This window comes from Pteropus medius, unplaced genomic scaffold (genome assembly GCF_902729225.1).
Source record: "Pteropus medius unplaced genomic scaffold, Ma_sr-lr_union100, whole genome shotgun sequence".
Lineage (NCBI taxonomy): Eukaryota > Metazoa > Chordata > Mammalia > Chiroptera > Pteropodidae > Pteropus > Pteropus medius.
In genome coordinates, this window is record NW_024350924.1 from 1,037,854 (window position 1) to 1,061,380 (window position 23,527).

Genomic DNA, 23,527 nt, shown 5'->3' on the forward strand with positions numbered 1-23,527 from the left:
TGGGCAAGGGAATTGGTTTGAAAAACACGTTTGTCATCCCTGCGAGGGGTGTGTTTCGGCACGATTTGGGGGAGGAGGTCGAGGAGGGATGGGGCCGGCGGGGGGCATAGGTGGAAGGTACTCGAAGAGTCACTGGAAACCGCGCTTCTGTGGGTGAGCAGGGCCGGGGAAGTGAAGGGTGGTCTCACAGCCTCAGCGCCCTGAGGTCGGTGGAGCGGCGGCGGCGGCGGCTCGAGCAGCAGCAGCAGCAGCAGCAGCAGCAGCAGCAGCAGCAGCAGCAGCAGCAGCAGCAGCAGCAGCAGCAGCAGCGAGCGGGACGGAGTTAGGACCGCTCGGAGCGCTCAGGTCTCGAGGTAGTATAAGGTTTGCAATCCTTCCACTCGCTGCCAGTTGCAGAAGATCTGCTTTTAAGTGAAACGTACACGCTACCCCTCCGAGGGCTGCGGCTTCCCGGGGCTGGCTGCTTTTTCTCTCGCTTCTCCGGCCCTCGCGCTCACTCTTTCATTTGCACGCGCCCCTAAGTTTGCCCAGAGCTCGCTGCCCGCTCGGAGCAGGGTCCGGCCGGGCGCCGCGGGCGGGGGGCGGGGGAGCCGGGGCACCGCAATCCAGAAGCATCGTGGGCCATGTATATTTCATCAAATGGACTTTGGGTGCGTCGCGTCTCGCAGCCATCAACGCTATGTGCAGTGACATTTCTGACTCGAGTGGAGGAATGCGCGAAGGAAGCCCGGAGAAATTGGTACTAGAGGATCTTCTTGGCGCCAATGCTAATTGTCCTGATTTATGTCCCTTCTGACTAAGCTCAACGTCTTCATCTGAAATAAAATGAAAGCTGTGCCAAGCGGGGTAGAACCGCCAGGTCGCTGGTTCTGATCCCCGGGAATTCAGGAAATCGTCCTGCAGCTTAACAAATAAAAAAAGAGAGAGAGAGAGAGAGAGAAAATAGAAATAGGGAAAAAAAAACCCTCCCTAAAAGTTTAAGGCGAGAAGTGGCAGAGGCAGCGGCGCGAGGAGGCGCAGAGGAGAGCCGGCAAGCCGGGACTGGGCAGGCAAGACCTCCCGAAGGCTGCGATTCCATTATTAATATCTAGATTTTTGGAGGGAGAGGCACCTTTCTCGTCCTCGCTTCCTCTCCGCCCACCCCGTTCCCTCCCCCTCCTCTACCTGTCAAAGTCACTGATCTTTTGCATTTCGGAAGAGGACGTCAACGGGAAGGAATTCCCCCTCTCCGCGAGGGCTCCGCGAGGGGGCGACGCGCAGGAGGCTCCCCCCAAGGGGCCGGAGGCGAAGGTAATTAAGCCGCGGGGAGTGGCGGGCCGACGCGGGGCTCTGCGAGCGCGGAGTCCTCTCCCGCCGCCGGCAGGTCGCGGTCGGGACCCCAGGGCTGCGGCGGCCGCGTCCACACCCCGCCCCTCCCGCGCAGCCTGCGCCCCCACGAGGCTCGGCGGGAGTCGCGGCCGCCGCCCGAGGCGCGCAAGGCAGGGCAGGGCCGCCGCCCCGCGCCGTCGGCTCCGCTCCCGCGGGCGCCAGGGCCCACCGGCCGCACGGTAAGTGCCGCCGGCGTCCCCCTCCCTCAGCCTGTCCCCCCGGGCGGCGCCCCCCTGCGGCCCCCCGGTGCCAGCCACAGGCGGGAGGGAGGGCTCGGGGTGGGCGAGGAAGTTTGCGGAGCGCGGGGAGGAGGCAGCGCGCCGAGCCCCTGCGCGCACACACCCCGCGCACTCTCACCCCCGCACTGCCGGCTCCCCGGGTGTGCGCCCCGCGCAGGTGACGCGACTGTGAGTGGTTTCCACAGCCTGGGTTGGGACTCCACGGACAGACAGACGGACCGGCGCCCAGCGCGCTCTCCCTCACACACACCTGCCCGCACATCACGCACCAGAGGGTCCTTCCCCCCCGCCTTTCGCGGATCGTCTTTGCTTTGGGGAAAAAAACTTGCCCTCTCGCCGACCCTATGGAGCTGCTGGTCCCATTGAGAGCTTTTGAAGTTCCTTTCATTTAATCTCTTTTATTGGTGCAAGATTAAAGCCTTACTATCCCGTGTTGAGCAGCTGGGGCGAAAGGAAAATTGAGGGAAAGGCTTGGTGTAGGAATGCTGTTTGAAATATTGTCTCGGATTCTTTACCGGCATTGCATTAATCGGTTGATGGATTCGATAGAGACATTGAATTGCTCTCCCGTATGGATCTGTGGACGTCTATATATAATACAAATAATACTGAATATTATTGGGCCCAAAATAACCAATTAAGTGACTCATACACGGGAAAACTTAGATAAAAAATACTGCGCCCTCTGCTGTTTATTTTAGTAACCTCACTTGGGAACCACCCCCACCCCCAGCTTTTTTTTTTTCCCTCCCCTCCAGAAATCCACTTAGGAGATTGTCATTTTACAGGGCAAGGGAGGAAAATTCCTAGCGGAGGTTTTAAAGCAACTTTATTTGGAAAAGTTGTAGTTTGCGTTCCTATGATCGCACCAGATATAGATTTCCAGAGAGTAAAGGCTTTAGCTCCCGATCCTCTTCCCCATTCTTCTCTTTACCCAGGGAAAGGTAAATAGAGCCACTCTTGAGCGTTAGTCTGTCAATCTTTGAAATGGAAAATTCTGGGTAGGATCAAAATTCCACTAAACATATGGTGTATCTGGCAGTAGCTTCGCTCTAGAAATAAGGCTCTATTTTATGACTGAAAATGCTAAGTTTTCTTATCTTACAGAAATGAAAAACAAAAAAAAAGTAACCAGAAAGATCTCCCAACAAAATCATTTATTCAAATATACTTAATGGTTAAGCTTGTTAAGAAGAAGTTTTCCAGAGATTCTCTTTTTTGGAGAAGGGGCAGAGTTTTTCTCATTTGTCTACCCTGGAGGAACATCCCTAACCTGTGGGGAATTAGCAACCCCAGGTTTCATTAAGTATTTTGAGCTATGTCACTTTGAATGCCTAATGCGCCCTACTCCCTTTTCTTTGGCAAGGGAAAGGCAGCTCCATAACTGTCCAAGATTCTTTTGGAAGATAAGCAACTTTCAGTTTTTCATTAAGGCAAAATTTGGATCTTTGCATGTGGATCAGCCCGCAAAGAAAAAAAAATGCATCAAGTGTTTCACACGTAATGTTGCTCCAGCCTCCGTACATAAGGGGCGTATTTCCTTTTCTTTTCTGGATGTCATGAAATGAGATCTAGTTCACCACTCAAGACCAACATGAGAGCATTCAGAATTCCATACATTCGTCTATTAATTTGGTGATACTTCCTGTCATGAAATTTTAGAGGGATAATCTTAAAATTTTGTAAGAAAACACTTTATTTGCACAGAAGGCTGTTTTTCCTATTGAGTTTTTGTTTTGTCAGCTTTCACTGGGCACGTGCATTAAAATGATGTAGGTTAGCTTTTTTTTTTTAGGAGAAAACTAATGTGTTTTACAATTTCCCTTTGTATATTTGCAATAGGAGCAAATACTTGTCTTCATATTATTCTGGAAAAAAAATCAAGTAATATGCTTTAAAAATTAAACCTTTACACATTTAGCTGATATGTTTTCTAAGTGTTGTAAAGATTTCCAGAGTTTTAGAGTTAAAAAAGCACTAAGTTGCTTGAAAAGAAATAAAATTTCATACAACTCAGAAAATCATTTCTGTGTTCACAGAAAAACATTCGTGTGTGTAAATTGTATTATGGATCAGTAAGAGATTTAGCATACTTTAAAAAATAATTTTAAAATAATCTTCAGAATCCAGAGTTTTCTTTCAAAACTTCGGGTGGGTGTAGGTTTTCTTAAATGTATATTTGAAACCATGGACCTCTGAACTTCCCTATAGAAGGAAAGAAACACCAGATTTCTTCGAGGCTTAACTGATTCTGAAATAATTGTATGTATTATCCCATCTTTCAACATCCTGCAGAATATATGCTATCCAATTTCTCTAATCATTCCTCTCTCGATGAAAACAGATCTTTCAAACACTAAGGTGTGCTATTTGGTTTTATTAACCTCATGATAGGCAGCTGTTCATAATACCCAATTGAGTATGAGTAAAAAATACCAGTCGTGTTCAGTACATGTCAAATTCCGTACATTTTGAGAGACACTTAACAAAAGGATAGAAGCCATTAAGGTGACTAGAAAATGCTATCTTCACAACTAATAAATAAATGCAAAGAACATTCAGTATATGTTAACTGTCTCACCTAGTCAATCTCATCATGACAGTGTTGGAAGCTGCTAATTTTGATAGGTTATGGAATTTGTATATATCTTTATCTCTTTATATTTTTCGCTCAATGAAATGTGATTATTGTCCTTTTGTTCCTTCCCATTCAGAAACATGCTTATTATAAAATTCTTAATGTTTATGAGGAATGAGTCAATAGCTGTCTATTTCAGGTGCCCCCAAAGAGCTGAGTATTTATGGAACAAATAGACTACTACCACCACCCCCACCTCTCAGTGAGATTATATAATAAAATGAATACCGAAAGCCAGCTAGAGTTAGTGGATTTACTGTCAATATTTTCCTCTCAGTTGATGAAATTGGCAATTGTTTTTGGAATATAATTGTCTATAATTTTGATCATTATTACTTTCATGTAATATTTTGGGAGGCTTTTTTTTTTTCTGATGAAAGAAAGGGCCTGTGAAATACCTTTTACAAAGCTAACCCAAGGTGGTAGGGAATTAGCTACAGAATCCTGGAAAAAGAGATGTGTTCCACGTATGCAAAACTATTTTATAGCCCATTTTTAGTCCAAATCAATTTTAGATTTTTACACTGGCTCTGCAAATTTATACACTAGTCAGAAGTCTGTGGAGTACTCATAGCGTATCAGTGGGTATTTCTATCCAAGAGGACTTCTCAGTACTTTAGTGCACAGGTAGAGATGATGGCATCACTGGGTTAAGGGTGAGTTCCCAAGGTTTGCAAAGTTAAAGAACAGAACTGGGGCTGCCCAGAGCGCTTCTGGAGTTTATGTTATGGGGACACCTGAGACAAATTCAAAGTCCACATTACTTGGCAATTAGTTCCATTATGAGCCAGAGGAGATGAGTTTAGTATATTAAATCCCCAAATATGTCATTGACTGTCCCTCTCATAATCAGTTTGCCTAGCTATTTGCTGCGATGATCTCACTTTTAAGAAGCTATTGATGACTTTAACCTGGTTGAAAGCATAGCCAGATGGGAACAGGTGCAATTAGGTAATAGAGGTTAAGGGGTAAATAACATTCTGCTTACATTGTTTTATTTTCTTCGAAAACTCCATAATTATACTTTAATAGAAAATTCCTGATTTTGATAGAGACTTTTCCATTGTGTGTCACAGAAGTTAATATATTTAATGTCTTATTAATTTTCTATTAAGAGGATTTTCTTCGAAGCCGACGTGGTATTGAAAAGTAAGGAAATTCCAATATGAAAGATACATAGTAGAGGATGCATGCTGCACACGTCAAAATGAGAGCGAAATCAAATAATTATGTTAAAGACCAGCTGAGTGGCCCTCTGCTCCTACTCTGTAATATGCTGTGGTCAATATCTTTTCTGTGTCAATGGGAGCTCATTAAATGCAAATTCTGCAGGCTAACTGAGTCATGCCATATTAGTGCTTGCCAAAGCTTGACATTTTTAATACATTAATAATACGTCTGTAATGTAATGGAAAACTATTAATCACAATTGGTTTTGTGCCAGAAATGTAAGCTATAATTGGCTGCTTCTTGTCAAGAGTGACTGTCGCACAGCCCTGCAACTGCCTAATATTCAAATATCTTGCACTCCTCTGCATTTTTCCTTGTCAGTTCTCTAAATTCGATCAATGGCGTAGTCCATAATTCTGTGTAATGACCATTGTTGTAATTCTGGTATCCTTTAATGAGAATTCGTTACAGTGGGATCACTGTATGTGTGACAGGTTCACATATGCTTCCTTAGTGTCCAGATTTTTCACACACATATATGTGGTCACCCTTTATTTTGTGGTTGCAGGAAGGCCAAATTGTCTGGGTCCAGACAATAACCAAGAATAAATGGGTTAGGGGGTAACATTTGTTAATTAAAAAAATTTAAAGATTAATCTCGGAGATTCAAATATATACTGAAGGTCATATTTTTAAAATAATATGAAGTCATAGTACTTACTCAGTTCAGAGTCGCTGCAGTCCATTCCAAGTCTTCCAGAGTACATTGTTTTGATAAATAAGTTGCTATGTGTTTGAAATTAGGAGTTGACGTTAATAATTTCTGGTCTAGTAGATTTTACACTGCTGCGCTTGTAATGCCCAGCTCCCCCACCCCACACCCCTTGAAAGTATTTGTTCTTGTTATAATAAAGTAGTAAACACCATTGAAACATGCATCTAGAAAATGTAAATTTGTATTGTTTCAACAGCTTTTTAGATTATTAATTGTCAAATTGGTAGATGTTTCTGAAAATATCAACTTAAATTGCTAATGACCCTGAAAACAGCGGAAGGCGGTAGCAGCCACAACACATGCATCTTGGTGATTTTTTTCTTTTTAACTTCAGATTTCAAAATGTGCTCAACACAGTATATAGTCTTTACGTTAACAAGAAAGAGGCAAATTCAAATCTCTGGTTTATATATGTTTAGACAAACTGCTAATTATTGCTTCATAGGAACTCAAATATTCAACACTTTTCTTAATAGAAAATATCACAAATTGCAGCTGTATGATAACATTTTATGAATTGAATATAATGAAAATTGCACTTGCATCCATAAAGCAATTATTATAAATTACTTTGCTATGGAAACACAATTCAACCATCTGTTGGCATTTCGTAGTTTCTGTGGCTGGGTTCAGTTTAAAATGGTGCATTATTTAAATATAGTGAATTCCTTTTATAAGATTCTTTAAAGATAGTGAACTTCCATATTTAAACTGCTTCCTGTGATTCGAAGGGTCTACAATGGTAATTTCTAAAACTGTAGGCTTTTTTTGTCCTTTTTCAATTGCTTAAAAAATAATTATTGGGACTATGACAATAAGAACCAACTAATTAAACGAATACACTCTGTTAAACCTGGAGTCCAAAATTTCCCATTTGTTTAGATTTGGACAGTGATCTCTAAAGAGAAAAGTTGCTAGTTAAACTCTCCAATGACTTGTACAGACAGTTACATAGGCTGCATTATCAGTTAACCAAAAGTACTTTTAAACAGTAATTTTTATTTTCTCTTAGAATTAGTGCCGTATTATTCTGCTTCATGGCCCGTTAACTCACCCTCAGCTATTTTTATATGTGCATTTTAAATCGCGCGTTTTACTACAGAGATTTTCATTTTGAAGCAGCAGCATATAATATTCGCCTTTGGGACAAATTCTCTTCTGTTACAGAAAGTAGCTGCAAATGCAGATGTAATGGCTACAAAAGGATGTAAGAGAATAGAAAATTCTTATGAAAGGCAAATTTGCTCCTTTGGTTTTATTTTGAATATTTTTTTTTTCAGAGAGCCAAATTATCTTCATCACTAAATGCAACTAAGCAAAAGATGCGACATTCTTCCAAAATAATGAGCAACTCCAAAGGGCAGGCTCTTGCTAACAATGTTGGTTTTCATTCCTACTAACAAAAGCTAAGAAACGTACAAGGAATTTGGAGATTTTTAGGGTCTCTTTGCCAAGACACGAAAGGCATACAAGTAGTTGTCACTTCTTTGTCATTGTTATAAATAAGTGCTAATTCCCCACATTGTTCTCCTGGAAGAGTTTCTAGCTCTGCAGTATTTGAGAAATGTTTAAGTCTAGCCGCTTGCTCTCAGTTTTGTCAAGATGGAAATACAGTTTTTGGAGTAAAAACCTGTAACTCACCTGGAACACACACACCTGTCTTTGTTATGTGGAAGAGTTAAATCTTTCATATTGAAATGCTCCCCCAACGGGAATGATTTCTGTAGTTGACTCATTCTAGCAAAGCAGGGGAGTGAAGGTTATCCATGTCACACCAATTTGCTTTATATTGCATCCACCCTCCCCAATGTCAACATATCATATATTTTGTAATAGATTGATTCTTGGATGATAACTCTTCCTCATTTTGTTTCTACAAGGGTGTCGGTGCCAGAAGAAAAGAATGATCGATGGGAAACAGACACCCGGCTAGAGCCACTGATCCTTTTGCTTCAGATGCTGTCATCTCAGTGCATGTGAGCAGCCCTCGTGAGCTGTGAATGTCGAGGAACTCCCAGGGCGATCGGGTGTAGAACAAGCCAACCATCACTTGGCCGAATCATTACCACGATTGGACACATCTTTTACAAAAACCGAACTAGACCCAAATCTGATAGATATGTCCTAGGACAGCGAAAAACCAGTGAGTTGCTGTACCGCCTAACGCACAAGTATGTTAGCCTTCCGCCAAAGTCCTCAGCATCCCTGAACGCGCACGATATCTCAGCCCTTCACTTTTAGTTTGGAATCGACGCTGAGCTCTCGTCTTTTAATTTTCTTTAAATATATGGACCTACCTACATGTCGACATATATGTGTATGTAAAATAGACATAGAGCACAGATAAGAAACCCTGCTTTAGTCACCGCGAAAATTGCCAAGAATTTAGAGATGTATTTGTCAAGATTCCTGTCAATTCACGCCCTTTGGGTTACAGTGTCCTCGGTGATGCAGCCCTACCCTTTGGTGTGGGGACATTACGATGTGTGTAAGACTCAGATTTACACAGAAGAGGGGAAAGTTTGGGATTATATGGCCTGTCAGCCAGAGTCCACAGACATGACAAAATATCTGAAAGTGAAGCTGGACCCTCCAGACATTACCTGCGGAGACCCTCCTGAGACATTCTGTGCGATGGTGAGGCAACCCTTTTGGAAAGAATATTTCGGATTAAGTGGGGGCGTGTCGTGTATGAGCATAAATGTGGTGAGGGTAGAGGCTCAACTCATGCAGTGAGCTGAATGCGCAGGTGGAGATTCGTGCCAACAGGCTGGCTTCATTCTCAGGGGAGGCCAGCGTGGCTTGGAATTGCAATATGCATGATGTGCTTGAGGCCCTGGAACTTCCCTTCCGCTTTCCCAAGGGTTCACTAAGACAAGTGCACTGTATATAAATTATCACGGAAAAGTCCAACTGAAAGTTAAATTTCAGATTGAAGATGGGGAATCTGACTAGGCCACATGTGTTGTGGTAAAACCAACTGTGTGTGTGTGTGTGTGTGTGTGTGTGTGTGTGTGTGTGTGTGTATTTAAGGCCAGTCCCAAGTTTCATAGTTCAAGGCTAGAACAGACTTCTTGGTTTTCCTCATCAGGGAACTGCCGAGATATGGAAATCTTTGGTTGAGAGACCAGTGAGAGGAGAAGCAGAGGAGAGAGGGGCTAGAGCCTCATGAGAAGCTTTTTCTGCAGAGTATTATTTGTCAACTCACGCAGCCCCTTATTGTCAAGGGCCGTGGTTTTCTATGGGTCCTTTAAAGGCGAATGTTGGAATGTCAAAAACATATTCGTTAAAAGATAATGACTTGGGGTCTACCAATTCAGTCGCAGTAACTCCTCACTTATCAGCCATAGATTCTGCAACTTTAAGGGAAATGGTGAAAAATGAAATGAATTTTACCTCAGCCTAGTTGATACAAACGAGAGTTAAGGTCCTCCAATGTTAGACATTGAATTGAAATAAAGTTATTTGAGGACCAGCTGTACTCTCCTTTTGATAAGCCGAGTTATAGAATTCATTGTTTTCATGGTGTATGTAAGTCTTTTTCTGGGTGGAAAGATAAATGCTATTTGAACAGGTAACATTGGAGTGACAATGAATTTTCACAAAGGTCATTGCTGAAAGTATACCTGGAAGGTATGAGTACTAGAGCTTGGTGATTAAAATGATGTAAATCAATGTGCTAAAGACGTCACATAGTGTGTTCATTTGGTTGGTGTCATTGTTTTTTTGTTAGAGTTGGTCTTCATTGGACACAGGAACTGTGGTCCTATTTTTCTCACATAATAGATATAATCATTTGGCAGATTTTAATAGGATTCTTACCTGACTTTATTATCTTGAACCTGGCCTGGCATTTTCAGGATAGTGAAACTATTAATCAAAGTAGCATCTGTTCACTGTCCCCAGTGAGTTAAATTAGCATAAGATCATCCTGGGCCCAGCGCAGTAGAAAAGGTTTTGAAACAGGAAACAATTTTGAGCAATAAAGAGTGTTTTCACCTAAAAGTTAAGGGCTTGCCATTTTTCAGAAGTGCCTTTGGGGACTGGTTTGAATTATAGTCTAAACCTGATTTTGTGGAGAGTGAGAAAAAGAGCTTGGCTATTAGGTGTCATGATGACTAAAGTGCCCAGAAAGACTAAATATTTCAAAGAGAGGACCCGTCTCTCTGGGAAGCAGGTATATACTTTGCAAAGAAGTTGCACATGAGATACCAAAGACTTCCGGAAGAGGAGTTTATGCAAACACATTAGCAAAACTACAATAAATCTGTAACGAAGCAGGAATATATGTTGGCTTTCTATAAGGCCTTTAATAATCTCTCATAAAAGGTCGAATTTAAGATCTCATTGCATATCTGGGAGGAGACTGCTGTGCTGGTGATGGATCGTGCAGTCTTCCGCCCCTTACAGCAGATGGTGAGCTCTGGGCCAACTCTTTACGTAATGAGCACTCCTCCTCTGTATATTGGTTCGTGTGCGCTTGTAGCAATAGGCCGCTTTTGGACTCGTTTAATAATTTAGAGATCTAAGTAAAATAGCAAATGCCCTTGTTGAGAGAGCTGTTTCCACTTGCACAGGCCCTGTGTGATGTGTTCAACATGTGTTTTGAATGTGCAGCATCCCTGATCTCAGCCTCCTGCAAGAGAATGCTTGCTCAGCACCGTCGCTGTCCATCATGTTGAAGCGTTTCCTTGGTGTCTTTCCTGTGTCCCTTTCTCCCATCGTGAGTGGGAAAGGGCACAGTACGGAACTCATGTCTGCCTTTCACAGGGATAAGATCTAAGGCCCTTAAACAAGCCGATTCATACCAGTCTACTGGCTAAGTGATGTTAGAGACCAAAAGAGAAAAAAATTAAAATGATAGCCCTCAGCTTTTTCCAGTGCAGTCACATGTATACTTTTTATGTTTACACAAAACTTCACAGGACAGCTTTTTTAAAAGGCTGCATCTTACAATGATAGAGATATTTGGAAGTCTTGGTAAGTTTAAGATTGTCACTGAGCAGAATTGTTTTCCAAGGGACAGTGTAAGGTTTGCGAGATGTTACCCATCCATGCTTGATTTGGACTCCTTAATATGCATATGATTGGCATAACAGATTTAATGACCTATCCCATAAATGCAAACTTCAGGACTGTTTGTATGGATATTATATACCAAGTCAGTGATAATGGCCTAATATAGCAGCACTTCCTCTCTGCGGTTTTGGATTTCCCATAAAACTCTGTAGCGTAAGGGTTCCTGACACAAGGCTGTAAAGCTGTCATATGGAGCCTATTTAGGTGCTCCTTGGCCCAAGGTCTAATGGAAACCCATATAGTCATTTGTGTTATGACTTTCACGGTCTCCCCTCGTTGACACACGCATCCATACCTGCTCCCTCAGAGTCATTATGTCCTATTACATCAGGGTAGCTGCCACAGGAGCACAATCACTACTTAGCCCTTATATGTAAATGTTTGCTGCAAAATGGTTTCAGTAATCACCTGCTCAGCTAGTGACACCCTTATTAGCTGTGACTATAGCAATTCTGAGCACCAGGGGGATATTTGGTCAGAGATACCCTATCATTCCCATAGCCCATTTATTTTATAGAAAGTCGACGTTCGTTGGCAATGCATTAAAAATCTGTGTTGCTGCTTTTTGTACTTGCTCCATCATTATAGGGCAGGGACCATCCATGAATACTGCATTTACTTCAGAGTGAAATTTTAAGAAAAAAAGGATCACATGGTTCCATTCAGCAACAGATCTCTGCTTATTAACCTGGATGACCTACTTAATAACTCTTTCATGTCTAGTGATTTTAAATTGTTGCGTATTAATAATCCCAGCATTTAAACATTAGTTTTATGGGTAAATTCTGACACTCCTATTTAGGATAGTGGAATAGGAAATATATATAGATCTCTAGATATATGTGTGTATATGTATGAATTGTGTATATCGAGATCATACATTTTCTTTTTAATTTAATTTATTTCATTTAAGTTGTTGGGGGCTAAAAATATCTCTACTTTTTGTTAAGGGTGAAGATCTGAAGGATAGAGGAGAGTTAAGCATTTTGTTTTAGGCAGGGTTAACATGTTAATATAGATCCTATTCTCCTCTAAGCCCCATAAAGCTTCAGGTAGCACAGCTTTGTCCGAAAACACAGATCATCTAGTGACTACAATTTGTTTCAATTTGCATAAAGAGCAAATTAGAATGATACGAACCTGTGTGTTAAAGCTGAAGTGACAGCACAAAGCCTGACTTGTCCTTTGTGTTTAGACCAACTTAGCTGTCATATCACCACACAACATCCCAGTGGCTTAAAAATGGCAAAATTATCTGCAATTATCTCCAGCCTGCAGCTAATTTTCTGGATAAGTTAAACAGAAGCTTTGAAAAGAAGCCTACAGACGGAAGGAGTCGTGTGCGTTTGTACAATTTATGGCACAGAAGTGCTGATGACTGTGGAAATGCGAGCCCTTGAGTGCTGCTGTGGATTTCAGAGCCAATCAAAACTAAATTAGGAAACAAAGATTATTAAAAAGTCTTCTGTGCATGTAATTTTGGCATAATATTATGAGGTAGACATTAAATGTTTCCCTTGGAAGTTTTAGGCGTCATTAATGTAGCATGCCTTTAATTACAAGTAGACTCATATTACTAAAAAAAAAAAAAAAATGGGGAAAATAAAGTACTCTGAGGTGTAGTTAACGATACCCTCATTACGTTTACCGAAATAATGAAATGAGAGGGTGTAATTTTTCTAAATAAAATGTCAGAATTTGAAATAAAAAATGGATTTTCTTTAGGAAAATTACTAATGTGTGCCTGCAGTCATGATAGACATTTATTCAAGTACCATAACAGGTCTATTAATGATCATTTTATATTGTACTATTTCTAGACAGGCTCTTATTAAGGAAAAAAAAAACTTTAATTATTGTAAGCATCGTGGATAGAGCATATTTCATTATGTTCAAATGGAGTTTATGAAAGTAGTAGAAAGCCTTCATGTTTTATGATTTGAAAGGCACCCAGTGGGATGCGTGCATGGTGGTTGCATAGTCTAAGGGCTATCCATAACTGAAATTTCTGATTTGACGTTGGCTCCAGTAAAGCCATCTGCTGGCTATCAGGTGGCCTTTGAGAAGTTAATCTGGTAAACTCAGTTACATTTTCAATGACAAGGCATTAATGTCATTTTTCCAAAAACTGGAAATGACATTGACTTATATAATAATTGAATAGTCTTAAAAATACACTCTGTTCACATGAAACATATTCCAATAAATGAATGAAGTTTTAATAACAGTGACACATTTCATTTGAACTGATTTATCTTTTAATTATGCCAGAATGGAACTTTTAAAAACCTCCAGTTCCTTCATTATTAATACTTCGCTGTTATGAGTTTGTTATTTAGACTTATTTCTTAGAAAAATTTAATTCAGGTTTTCAAAGAATTAAGTCCCATGATGATCAACCTTCCTGATATATCACTGTATCAAGTATTTCCTTCTTGAGGGGCCTATAAAAGCTCCCTTTTATCCGTTTCATCATGTATCAAATGTTCGACCTGATTTTTAAATCTGGGTGTGTATAACCTTACTTCTCATTACTTTCCATTGAGACCCTATGGCATTCTCCAGGGGAGTTAAGGCTAGCCATCTGATTGGAAGGGACGACTGGGTTGAAGCTGCATTGACATAGCAGTGCACAGATTATGGGAAGGCCTTGGGAGAGAGCTGATAAAGAGGATGGCTGGGCTAAGGAAACCTAAAGCCGACCCATGTGATACGTTGTTCCCAGACAGTGTTCTCTGTGTGCACAGGTGCCCTTTACTCAGTTGGGCTACCACTTCCCCAGGATCATGCCAGACCACCATATGCAGAGTGGAGCGAACAGAGCCTACAGTGCTGGCAGAACCTGGTGGGAGTGGCGAGAGTCAAGGCCAAAGCCGACCTGCACAAGGTCTGCCTCCGGAGGAAGTAAAGGAGATCCTTGAGCAAAATCAGCAGGAACTAGTGTGCCCAGAGGGTGGAGGGGCAGGGGAGTAAGACCAGCCCTCTGAATTTGAAGGCGAAACGTTATTTTGCTGCGTATCGAAGGGCCACTTGCTCTTTGGAAGATGCTCTCTGGTAGCCGAGTGCCTAATGCTTAACAGCAGTGCCTGAAAAAGATGAGAGAACAGGTTGGCTGGAGCGATCGGAGGCGGAGCGTTTAAACGGCAGGGTGGGGACCTGCACTCTAGTAGGATGACTGCTGACGTCTGGCACAGTGGAAGAGAAGCAGAAAAATCATAGACCCTGATGAGTTCGACCTGTCTACATATTTCCCCCTTAGCTCAGGAGATGCTGGCGTATGCTGGGTGAGGTGAACCACGGCTCCTCTGCCCAGAGCTCCAGTTTTACACAAGGGTCAGGGGAAGCATTTGACTGAATGCTCAAATGCCAGGTTTTAAAGGTGGAACATGGAGACTTCAAAATAATAACTGCCTTGTAGCAGACCACTCTGGGTCACCTCTTCCAGTCCCTTACCCTCCTCCGCCCCCGCTGCCCACAAGAGGTAGCTTTGCCCACTCTCCATCTAGAGGATCACCACTTGAAGTGTCAGAAGCCAAGTCCTAAAAAAAAATGTCTCTCTGGACTTTTTTAGGATCTCTCAGGCATAGTCTTTTTTATTTTTTTGCAGAGGGGCCGTGGCGGGGAGAGTGGGGAGGAGGCTCGCTCGGCTTTGCTTTGGAATTCTACATGGGCCTTAGGCTGGTATCTTGATCTTCTGACTTCGAGGACCAGAAGCCCCTCCTGTTATGTTTTCTCTACCTGGACGAGCGGAAGACATTCCTCTTGTTTGGAATACTCTGCGCTGTTCTCCACTTCCCCCAGTCTCACCCACCCTTCAGGGTCTAGCTCAAGTTGAGTTCTCTCTCCACTTCCTGCCAATTTGAGCTCATGTCATCCTCTTAACCTTTCAACTCCTCCTCGCTCTATGTTTATATGCTGTGCCTATATACTCTACTATATTCCACCATTTAGTACTTTATGACATTTTGTCGATTTCTTCCACCCCAATACACATTGGTTTCGTGTTTGCTATATCCTACTCTAACTGGCTCACTACTCTTTAAGTGAGATAATGTGTGACAAAGCCTACTGTACTCTCTGATGCAGAGAACTCAACAGAGACTATAAATTATATTGCTTCTCTACCTCCTAGCATTTACCATACTCAAATACATAAATAACATGTTTTTAAGTGATCAATTGATTGAATATAGTATTGATTTTCCAGAATGTTTTTTCTTGCTTGAGAACTTTTATAATGAACCTGATGTTTGTTTTTTTCCTCTGTAAATGAAGACACAAGTAGAAAAATTTAGCTGTTGTACTTGGGCAGCTTACGATGATCTCAAAAGAGAGATGGGTGTGGCAAAATGTACTCTGAGCTCTGATACCAAAAGTATATATGAGGAGTGTTTTTCTCTTTCTAATTGAATCCTTTTAAAATATTTAGTCAAATAGAAAATTTGGAAAAGATAGAAAAAATTAAAACACAACATTGAAATCATTTTGCCGTGTTTCTTATATGTCTCCCTTACTATAAGAATATTTTGTTTTACAGAGTCAGAATCATATCACATACAGTTTTTCACCTTTTCTCATTTACTACTATGTTTTTAGCATTTACTTGTATCATTGTAAATTCTTAGAAAATATGATTTCGATAGCTATCAATAGCCTTTTATGTGGATATACAATATTTTATTTAGTGATCCTCCCACCTCGATGACTTGATGTTCTTTCCGTTTTTTTCTATTTGTTATAATGCTGTGATGAACATGTATAGGTATAATCTTCTTTATTAACATATCCTTCTCCCATTTTCCAAACCTCCCATATTAAATGCATATATTTGGGGGATGTTGAGTTCATCACATTGTAATTAGTCAAAGCTAAAAGACAGGGCTATGTTCCTGTGTTCTCAAGGATGGAATCACCACTGAGTGAATCGGGCATCCTATGTGTCAGTCATGGAGAAGGAGGCGTTGGTCCGAAGTCAGGGTGTGGGACTTAGGCAGGCCTCCCTCTCGGGGCCTTGCTCTTTTATCTGGACTTGAGAGAGCTTCTGGGGTAGAAGGATGACAGCCTCTGCCACAGGGTAGAGAGCAAGGTCAGGAGACCTTTTTGGGAGCAACAAGCTGAAGATGAGCAAATTACACCTTGTAAACTATATCTGTAGCTTTAAAACTTGCTTTAAATTGATCCACAGTGAAAAATAAATTTTATATTGGAACCCAGTAAACATACACTTATCTACACACACAACTGAAACAAAACAGCCTTTTACCCATGTGCTATGCCCTCTTATCTTTTTTCTCTTCTTTAGCAAATAATTGAAAATTATATATTAGTTATGGTCCACAAATTATGTGTGGTATTGTTTTTTTTTGAAATTTACGTAAATGGAAAATACTGTACACACATATAACTTATTTTTTTTAATTCAACCTTATATTTTTGAGATACACTGCTATGCAATATTCTGCCACATGGATAGTCCTTTAATCGGTCTTCTATTTATAGACACGTAGGTTGTTTGGTTTTTCACTTGACAGCTCTTGACCAGTGTCAGATTGTTAGATAGTTATCAATTCACACTCCCACCAGCATTGATCCTTATCAACACTAGGCATTCTTAAATTTTCTTCTGATATAGGACCTTAGCAGATAAATAAAAATAAGCAGTTTACCAAAAAAGGTAATAAAATTATCCTTCTTCCACCACATTTCCTGCTAAAGTAATAATTTTTAAAATTTGGCATTGATGAGGGTGGGACATATTGGAAGGTGAAAATTACATTTTATTTTTTAAAGATGTGTCTGTTTATTGACAAGATTTATTTTTAATGTTTCTTGGCTATTTAAATTTTCTTATTCCTAATTGTAGTAGCTTTATTCCTTTGTACTTTTAGCCCTTTTTCTAATTTTTCTACTGAAACTAGCGCTCGCTCTCTCTCTCTCTCTCTCTCTCTCTCTCTCTCTCTATATATATATATATATATATATATATATAATTATATATATAATTTTGCCTTTGAGCCTTTTACACAGATGCCATTTTTTGTCAGTTGGTTAAGTTCAAAAATACAAATATACTTTCTTCCAGAAGACTAAGTCTTATTTCAGAGACTTTTTACACCCTTTATTTGTGGAAATTTTACATATTCTTGCATCAGATTTTGCTGTCAGGGAGCTATGATCTCAGGGCTAGGAAAGATTCATCTGAGTGTCCCCTCTCATCTTTTGTTCCTAATGGATGAACTTTGAGAAATTGTCATTTGCCCTAAGCAAAGTGTCGCTTTTCACTTAGAACAGTCCTTTCGGAAACAGTTGCACACTGAAACATAGTCTTTGTACAAAGTGTAAAATCTGCCTGCTTTGGTTTTAATTCACCAGACCAATGAACAGGCTAGTTTTCATGTGCCATTTTCAGATTTCAGAGTTGCTTTTCTTACAAGAGGGGAAAATGATGAAAGTTGTTTCACACGCATAATATTGGAGAAGAACTTACTGAGGCTGGCAGGTTGTAAGTTTCTTCTCATCTTTCTGGGAATAGATAAGTTCACATAGTATCCTTTTCATGAAAATTAAAGACCTGAGTTGAGGAAGAAGCTGGAATTGGTTTTTACTCTTTGACCTACTTTGAAACTGATTTCTAAAATGTTAAGTGAAGAATTGAGCTGGATATGGCTTCAGTACAAAGAAATAGCCCATTCGTTCCGGAGGGTTGATGTCCATCATATGTAACTTTCTGTTTCTTTCCTGTTGCTCCTTTTCCTTCTTGGAAATGATAAAATGAAGAAATCAAATACACTTCCAAGAAACTCTCTCAAGGGAGAGGAGAATCTGTCACACAAGTTGAAGAGGGTGTGCGCACTACACAAAATGAGCTGGTGGCCAGTCTGTTCATCTCAGTTGGTTGTGATGCCTGAAGCACTCCATGTGGATTTTGATTTCAGAGTTTTGAAACAGGAGTCTTATACGTGGTGTTGGGGAGCATTCTCTTTAATGCATCTACTCCCTGGCTCGGAATACTGTCCTATTTAGTCATTAGCCTAGCACAGTGTGAACACACAGTAGTACTTGTTACATACTTGTTAAACTGAATTTGTGCTGTAGTTTAAAAAATAATATCTGTGGTTGATATTTATCAAGAACTTCCATGGTGCCGTCTACTGTACTAAACACTTAGCTTTTGTTGGCTGATGAATCCTCAGTCCTATCATTATCTTCACTTAAGGATGAAGTAATTGAGGCATGAGATTAAGTAACTTTTCCCATGAACTTTGGGAAACAAGATATAAACCCAGGCAGTCTGGCATGCATGTCTCATTCTAAAACTATGCTATCAAGTCTCCCCTTATTTTATTTGTCATATGTTGGATAAAACTATCACGAAAACCTTTTTAAAAATCACATTTATGATTTGAACTACAAACTACAATACTATGATTTTGTTATTTAAAAAGCCTTTTATCTGAAATAACTTCAGAAAATTGGATTCTGTAAACAGAGTGTATGGAATGTTGGAAATACACATTACGTGATGAGTGTCTTCATTCAGGGATAAGAGAACCAATCGACAGTGTTTGTTTCCATTCCTGCTTTCTTTTCCATTACCATGTTCATATAAATGGAAATAAGCTGTTAGAAATCATAGAGAGCAGAGTACATATTGTATTCACCATCTACAGCCAGAATAATAAGTCAGCAACTGTTGGCTAGTTAACAAAATCATTTTCTTGTGGGTGAGGTGTTAAAAAAAGTAATTAGCATAATACTTTTGATTTTTCATTTTTACAGAATCAATAACAACTGTTATCGTGTAGCCAACCCCCTCCATGCTATCTACACTTGGATGTCTCGTAGGCATTTTTCACTTAACATGTTATAAAAGTCTTGATTTCTTTCCCCCAAATCTCTTTAGCCTTCCCCATTTCTGTAAACATGAGCTTATGTTTATCTAGTTGCTCAAGATGAAACATCTAGGCAGCCTCCTTAACTCTTTTATGTCCCTCACAGCGCGTGTCAACAAGTCCTGTTAGCTAAATTTTCAAAATATACCCCAGATCAGACCATTTTTCAATTTACTACATTATATACTGCTCGTTATTTTATATCTCTTTTCCTCACCACATGACAAGCTCCAAACGGCAGGAACTTTGTCATGTTTCTGCCTATCGTAGGGCTCAAAAAATATTTTTTGAATGAGTGAATGAGCTGTTAAAACAGAGATATGTTAATCTGATTATAACATTCATATCGAGACGATTGCTCTGATACATGGTCTTTGGGATGTGTAGGCCACACTGGAGGTCCTTAATCTTGAAGGTATCACAAAATTTTATTTTTTTCATTAAAAAAAAAATTGAGAAGTACATAAACAATATAATAAATACATTTACAAGCATCAATTAGAATTAACAATGGTAACATATTGTTTTTGTTAGGATTTAAAAAACAGACATTACTGTCTGAGCCGAAGTCATCTTTGTCTCCCTCGCCTGAACCACTCCTTGCCTTCCTCTCCCAGGAAGGCAAGGAGTGAACAAGTGTCATAAGTTCAGTGTGTTTCCTTCTAGTTCATGTTTTTATATATTTTTTGACTAGACTTATATATTCATAAATAATATATAGTTTTGATTTGGAGTTTTTAAATGTTATTATTCTTAAAAAAAACTTCTGTAACTTCCTTTTTCATCTAACATTATTTTTGTAAATTATTCATTTGATCCGGATGCTCTAGTTCATTAATATTAAAATAACATATATAGTTAATTGTATAAATACATTCTTAGTGAGAATTTGGGAAATTATTTAATATTTTTGAGTTTTTGCCTTTACAAGCCACTCTATAAGAAACGTCCTTTTACCTATATCTTGGTGCATATGAGCAGGACTTTATTTTTTTGCTTTGTTTTCCCCAAGATGTGCACCAGAGGCCAACCTGTCGGGTTGCAGAGTGAATACAAATGTAGTTACACCACTTTACATTCTTACCAGCAGATTATAAGGATTCTCCTTTCTGTATTTTGTTTTGTCTTGTACTGATGTTCTTCCTCTTATTATGTAATGAAAATATTTAAGACATCATGTTTCTTTTATTGTCTTAGCTATCAGGACACTCATAGTTAGATTATATGATCTATCATAGCAATCATACTAAATCAGAATTTTTGATAAAACTCTTTGTGCCACAGCTCTTAATCTCTCATCTTTGTTTTAATTATTTAACTATAAATCACTCGAAAGTTATATGAGCATCACTAATAAATATTCATAATGGCGAAGCAATAGGAAGAAGCACGAAATTTGAGGAAATAAATATCAACCTAAACCATAAGCGAACTTCTCTGATGAGATGTTTAAACAAAGGGCAACAAATTTTAAGAGCGGGATCTTGCATCCGACTACCCGAATTGAAAAGTATACTCTAACCTGTACAACTTACACAAAAATCACAGTTTAAAATATTTTAGTATTTAGTTACATTTTTTTTTTCCCAAAATCACTATCTTTATTATCGGACTATAACAATACCCTGATCGTGCTTGTAAACTGAAAGTCTCCTTGCTTACTTTGCAAGATGATATATAAATATTGCCTCATCCATCACCAGAATGACTTGTCTCCTAGATGAAAACCTGAGGGTGATGTGTAACTGTAATAAATTTGGACAGCAAGGGAAGCATTTCGTTTCCAATTAAAACCACAGCGGGAATTTTCCACTTAGATTGACGGTGTAGGTAGATCAGTACACATTTTGTGCATTGGCCTGTTTGGGACAAATTAGAATTTTTTCAGGGGTAGCAACAATGAGGTTTATACCTCTTTATATGCTCCTAAGAGAGAGCCAATTGCCTTGTCTAGATCCAAAGGTTCTGGGATCACTGGGTCTTGAACATTCAGAACCAGATGTGCCAAAATGGAGTTATACCTAACTTGGGAAAGAGTGAGCCTTTAGGAACATTTTATTTGGATTTGAAGAAGTTGGAAGGTTCAAGTTCCAACTTATTTCATTTCTTTGCTCCGAGGAAAAATAAGGGAATGATGTATACTTAGCACAGTGCCTCATGCATAATAAGTCCTCAATAAACATTAACCATCTTTATCATTGTGATTAGCATGTTCTTTGTTAAAAAGGTGAAGTCATTCTGAGTCTGATTTTCTGCTTTAAAGCGGTCTCCTAAATGCTTCCCTTTCTGTAAACTATCTGGCCTTTCCTGATGTCATTGATGGCATCTAATAACTAACTGCTTCTGAGTCTCTGGCTCCAAGCCAGGTACTTAAAAACAAAATAATTTCACAGCTGTGGTTTTAAAGTAAATGAAATGTATTCTAAATAACAGGATTAAGGTAATCATTTGTGGATGCCGTGGCATTTGCACTGAGATTACAGCGGGTCAGTGTTTTAACTGTAGTAGACGAGCCAGACAGCAATGTCACGACTCCTTATGAAAACAACAAAACATGTTAACAAAACAAATAACCATATGAAAATAAATAAAAACTCATTTTATTAATGAAATATCGTAATGGGCTCAATGTATTGGCCCTGGTGGAGGTTAAAGAGAAATTCAAGTACGGGAAATGGAAATGCTGGGTCCTACATCGATTTTTTTTCTGGCCGCTGTGTTATCCCTGTCATCTTCCTCAGAAGCACCCAGTGCTTCTCATCAGCAAAACAAAATGTTGCAAGTGAAACCTTAGCTCCATCATTCTTCCTTGTTCCCATTGCATTTTTTAGTTCAGTGATATTGGATACAGTGTGTTCAATTAGGGCAACAAACAGGTTGCATTCTCAAGGCCACTGACTGTGCATCCGGAAGTTGTTCTGCTTCCTTCCAAGAGATGTGACTTGCATCACAGATTGGAGAGGAGAGAGTGGGTTGGATCTCAGCCCGCACTGACCACTGGGCTGGTGTCTAGTAAGGGACACAGCCTGCCCAACTGTGCTTGCTGGTCCTCTGCATCATGCAAATGTCGTGGTCATGACTTAATCTCGTGCAGGACTCACAGTACATTCTGGAATGAGCACCACATGGGGGGAAAAAAAGCTGTTGCAGAACATACAAAAACATTATTTTCATGGTATTGGGTGACAGAACCCACAAGTGTTTGTAGTTTAATTTAGCAGATACTCATTGAGTACCTACTGTGTGCACGGTACTGAGCGAGAGATGTAAAGATGAGCGATACATTTCCTAACCTTGCAGAGCTCATGATCAAGACAGGGACACGTTAAAAAAGTATACCAACAATTACTACTGTGATAAGTCAAAGAAATTAAAGTCTCTATGAGAGTAAGCAATCATAATGCTGGTGCTGACAGGAGAGCGAAGAACATTCTTGAGGAAAGTCTTAATGTGTAAAATACTAGATTTGCTTAACGATGTCATGGTTTTGCATATATTCTTATCGCTGTTATGCACACAGCCTTATTATCAAAACTCCTACAGCAATAACTTTGTTGTCACAACACTAGAAATCTATCCCCTAACGCCTTTTTCTCACTGAAACTATTTTTTAAGGCAATTTAAAAATAAGATTTCTTAGACATGCAACTGCCATGTTGTCGTCGGTAGTGGTCCTTACCAGTAAACTTGGCACTTCATTTGGTAATTATCGGTTCCTTGTCCACCTCCCACACTGGATTGGGAGCTCCTGGAGGACAGGCACAGAGCCTTGTTCTCTGTTATTTCCCCAGTAATCGGTTTAGTGCCTGGTACACAACGAGCCCATGATATATAATCCTGGAATGAGGAGTCCTCCTAGCAGTCAGCTTCCCTACATCTCCGCTCTCTCTACTTTTGCTCTTTTATTATTGTCCTTCACTAATCTTTGCTACCACTTCGGTTCTTTGCGCCATCTTTGCCATCATTTGTGATATCAGAGTAACCTCCTGCAGAATCTGGCAGAAGGTGACCCTCAGGGATATTTTTTCAGAGCATCCAGTTCTTTAACTTCGTGGTGTTCCTTCCAGTTAGTTCAATTCTGCGAATGTTTATGTAGTTCCTTGGTCGGAGAGCCCTATGCTGGGCATAATGGGAGATAACAATGACAGGCTAGCCTCTGCCTTCAAGAAGCTTTATAAAGTAAACAACTATTTACAAAGAAGAAGAAAGTCAAAGCTCGATGAGAGCGCTCCCTCTCAAGAACTATGGGAACACAGAGAGAAGCGATTCATTGCACACTCAGAGGAATCGATGATGGCTTCATAAAGGAGGAGGCCTTTGAGCTGAGCTTTGGGGGAAGAGTGAACGGCTCTGAGATGGAAGAAGA

At 40.1% G+C, this 23,527-nt stretch overlaps 1 protein-coding gene across 3 annotated transcripts in view; it reads left to right on the forward strand.

Annotated features, from left to right (window-relative positions):
• The first annotated feature begins 277 nt into the window (after positions 1-277).
• The window catches only part of NTNG1 (netrin G1), a 289,039-nt gene continuing 265,789 nt past the window's right edge, over positions 278-23,527 (forward strand). For 2 of the 3 annotated variants that reach the window (XM_039841023.1, XM_039841022.1), the window contains exons 1-2: positions 1,001-1,290; positions 8,071-8,827. In XM_039841023.1, coding sequence (XP_039696957.1) covers positions 8,582-8,827 — 246 coding nt within the window. In that variant the 5' untranslated portion in view covers positions 1,001-1,290; positions 8,071-8,581. Of the gene's footprint in view, positions 354-1,000; positions 1,291-8,070; positions 8,828-23,527 lie in introns of those variants that run through there. The other variant, XM_039841024.1, reaches the window with a different exon arrangement.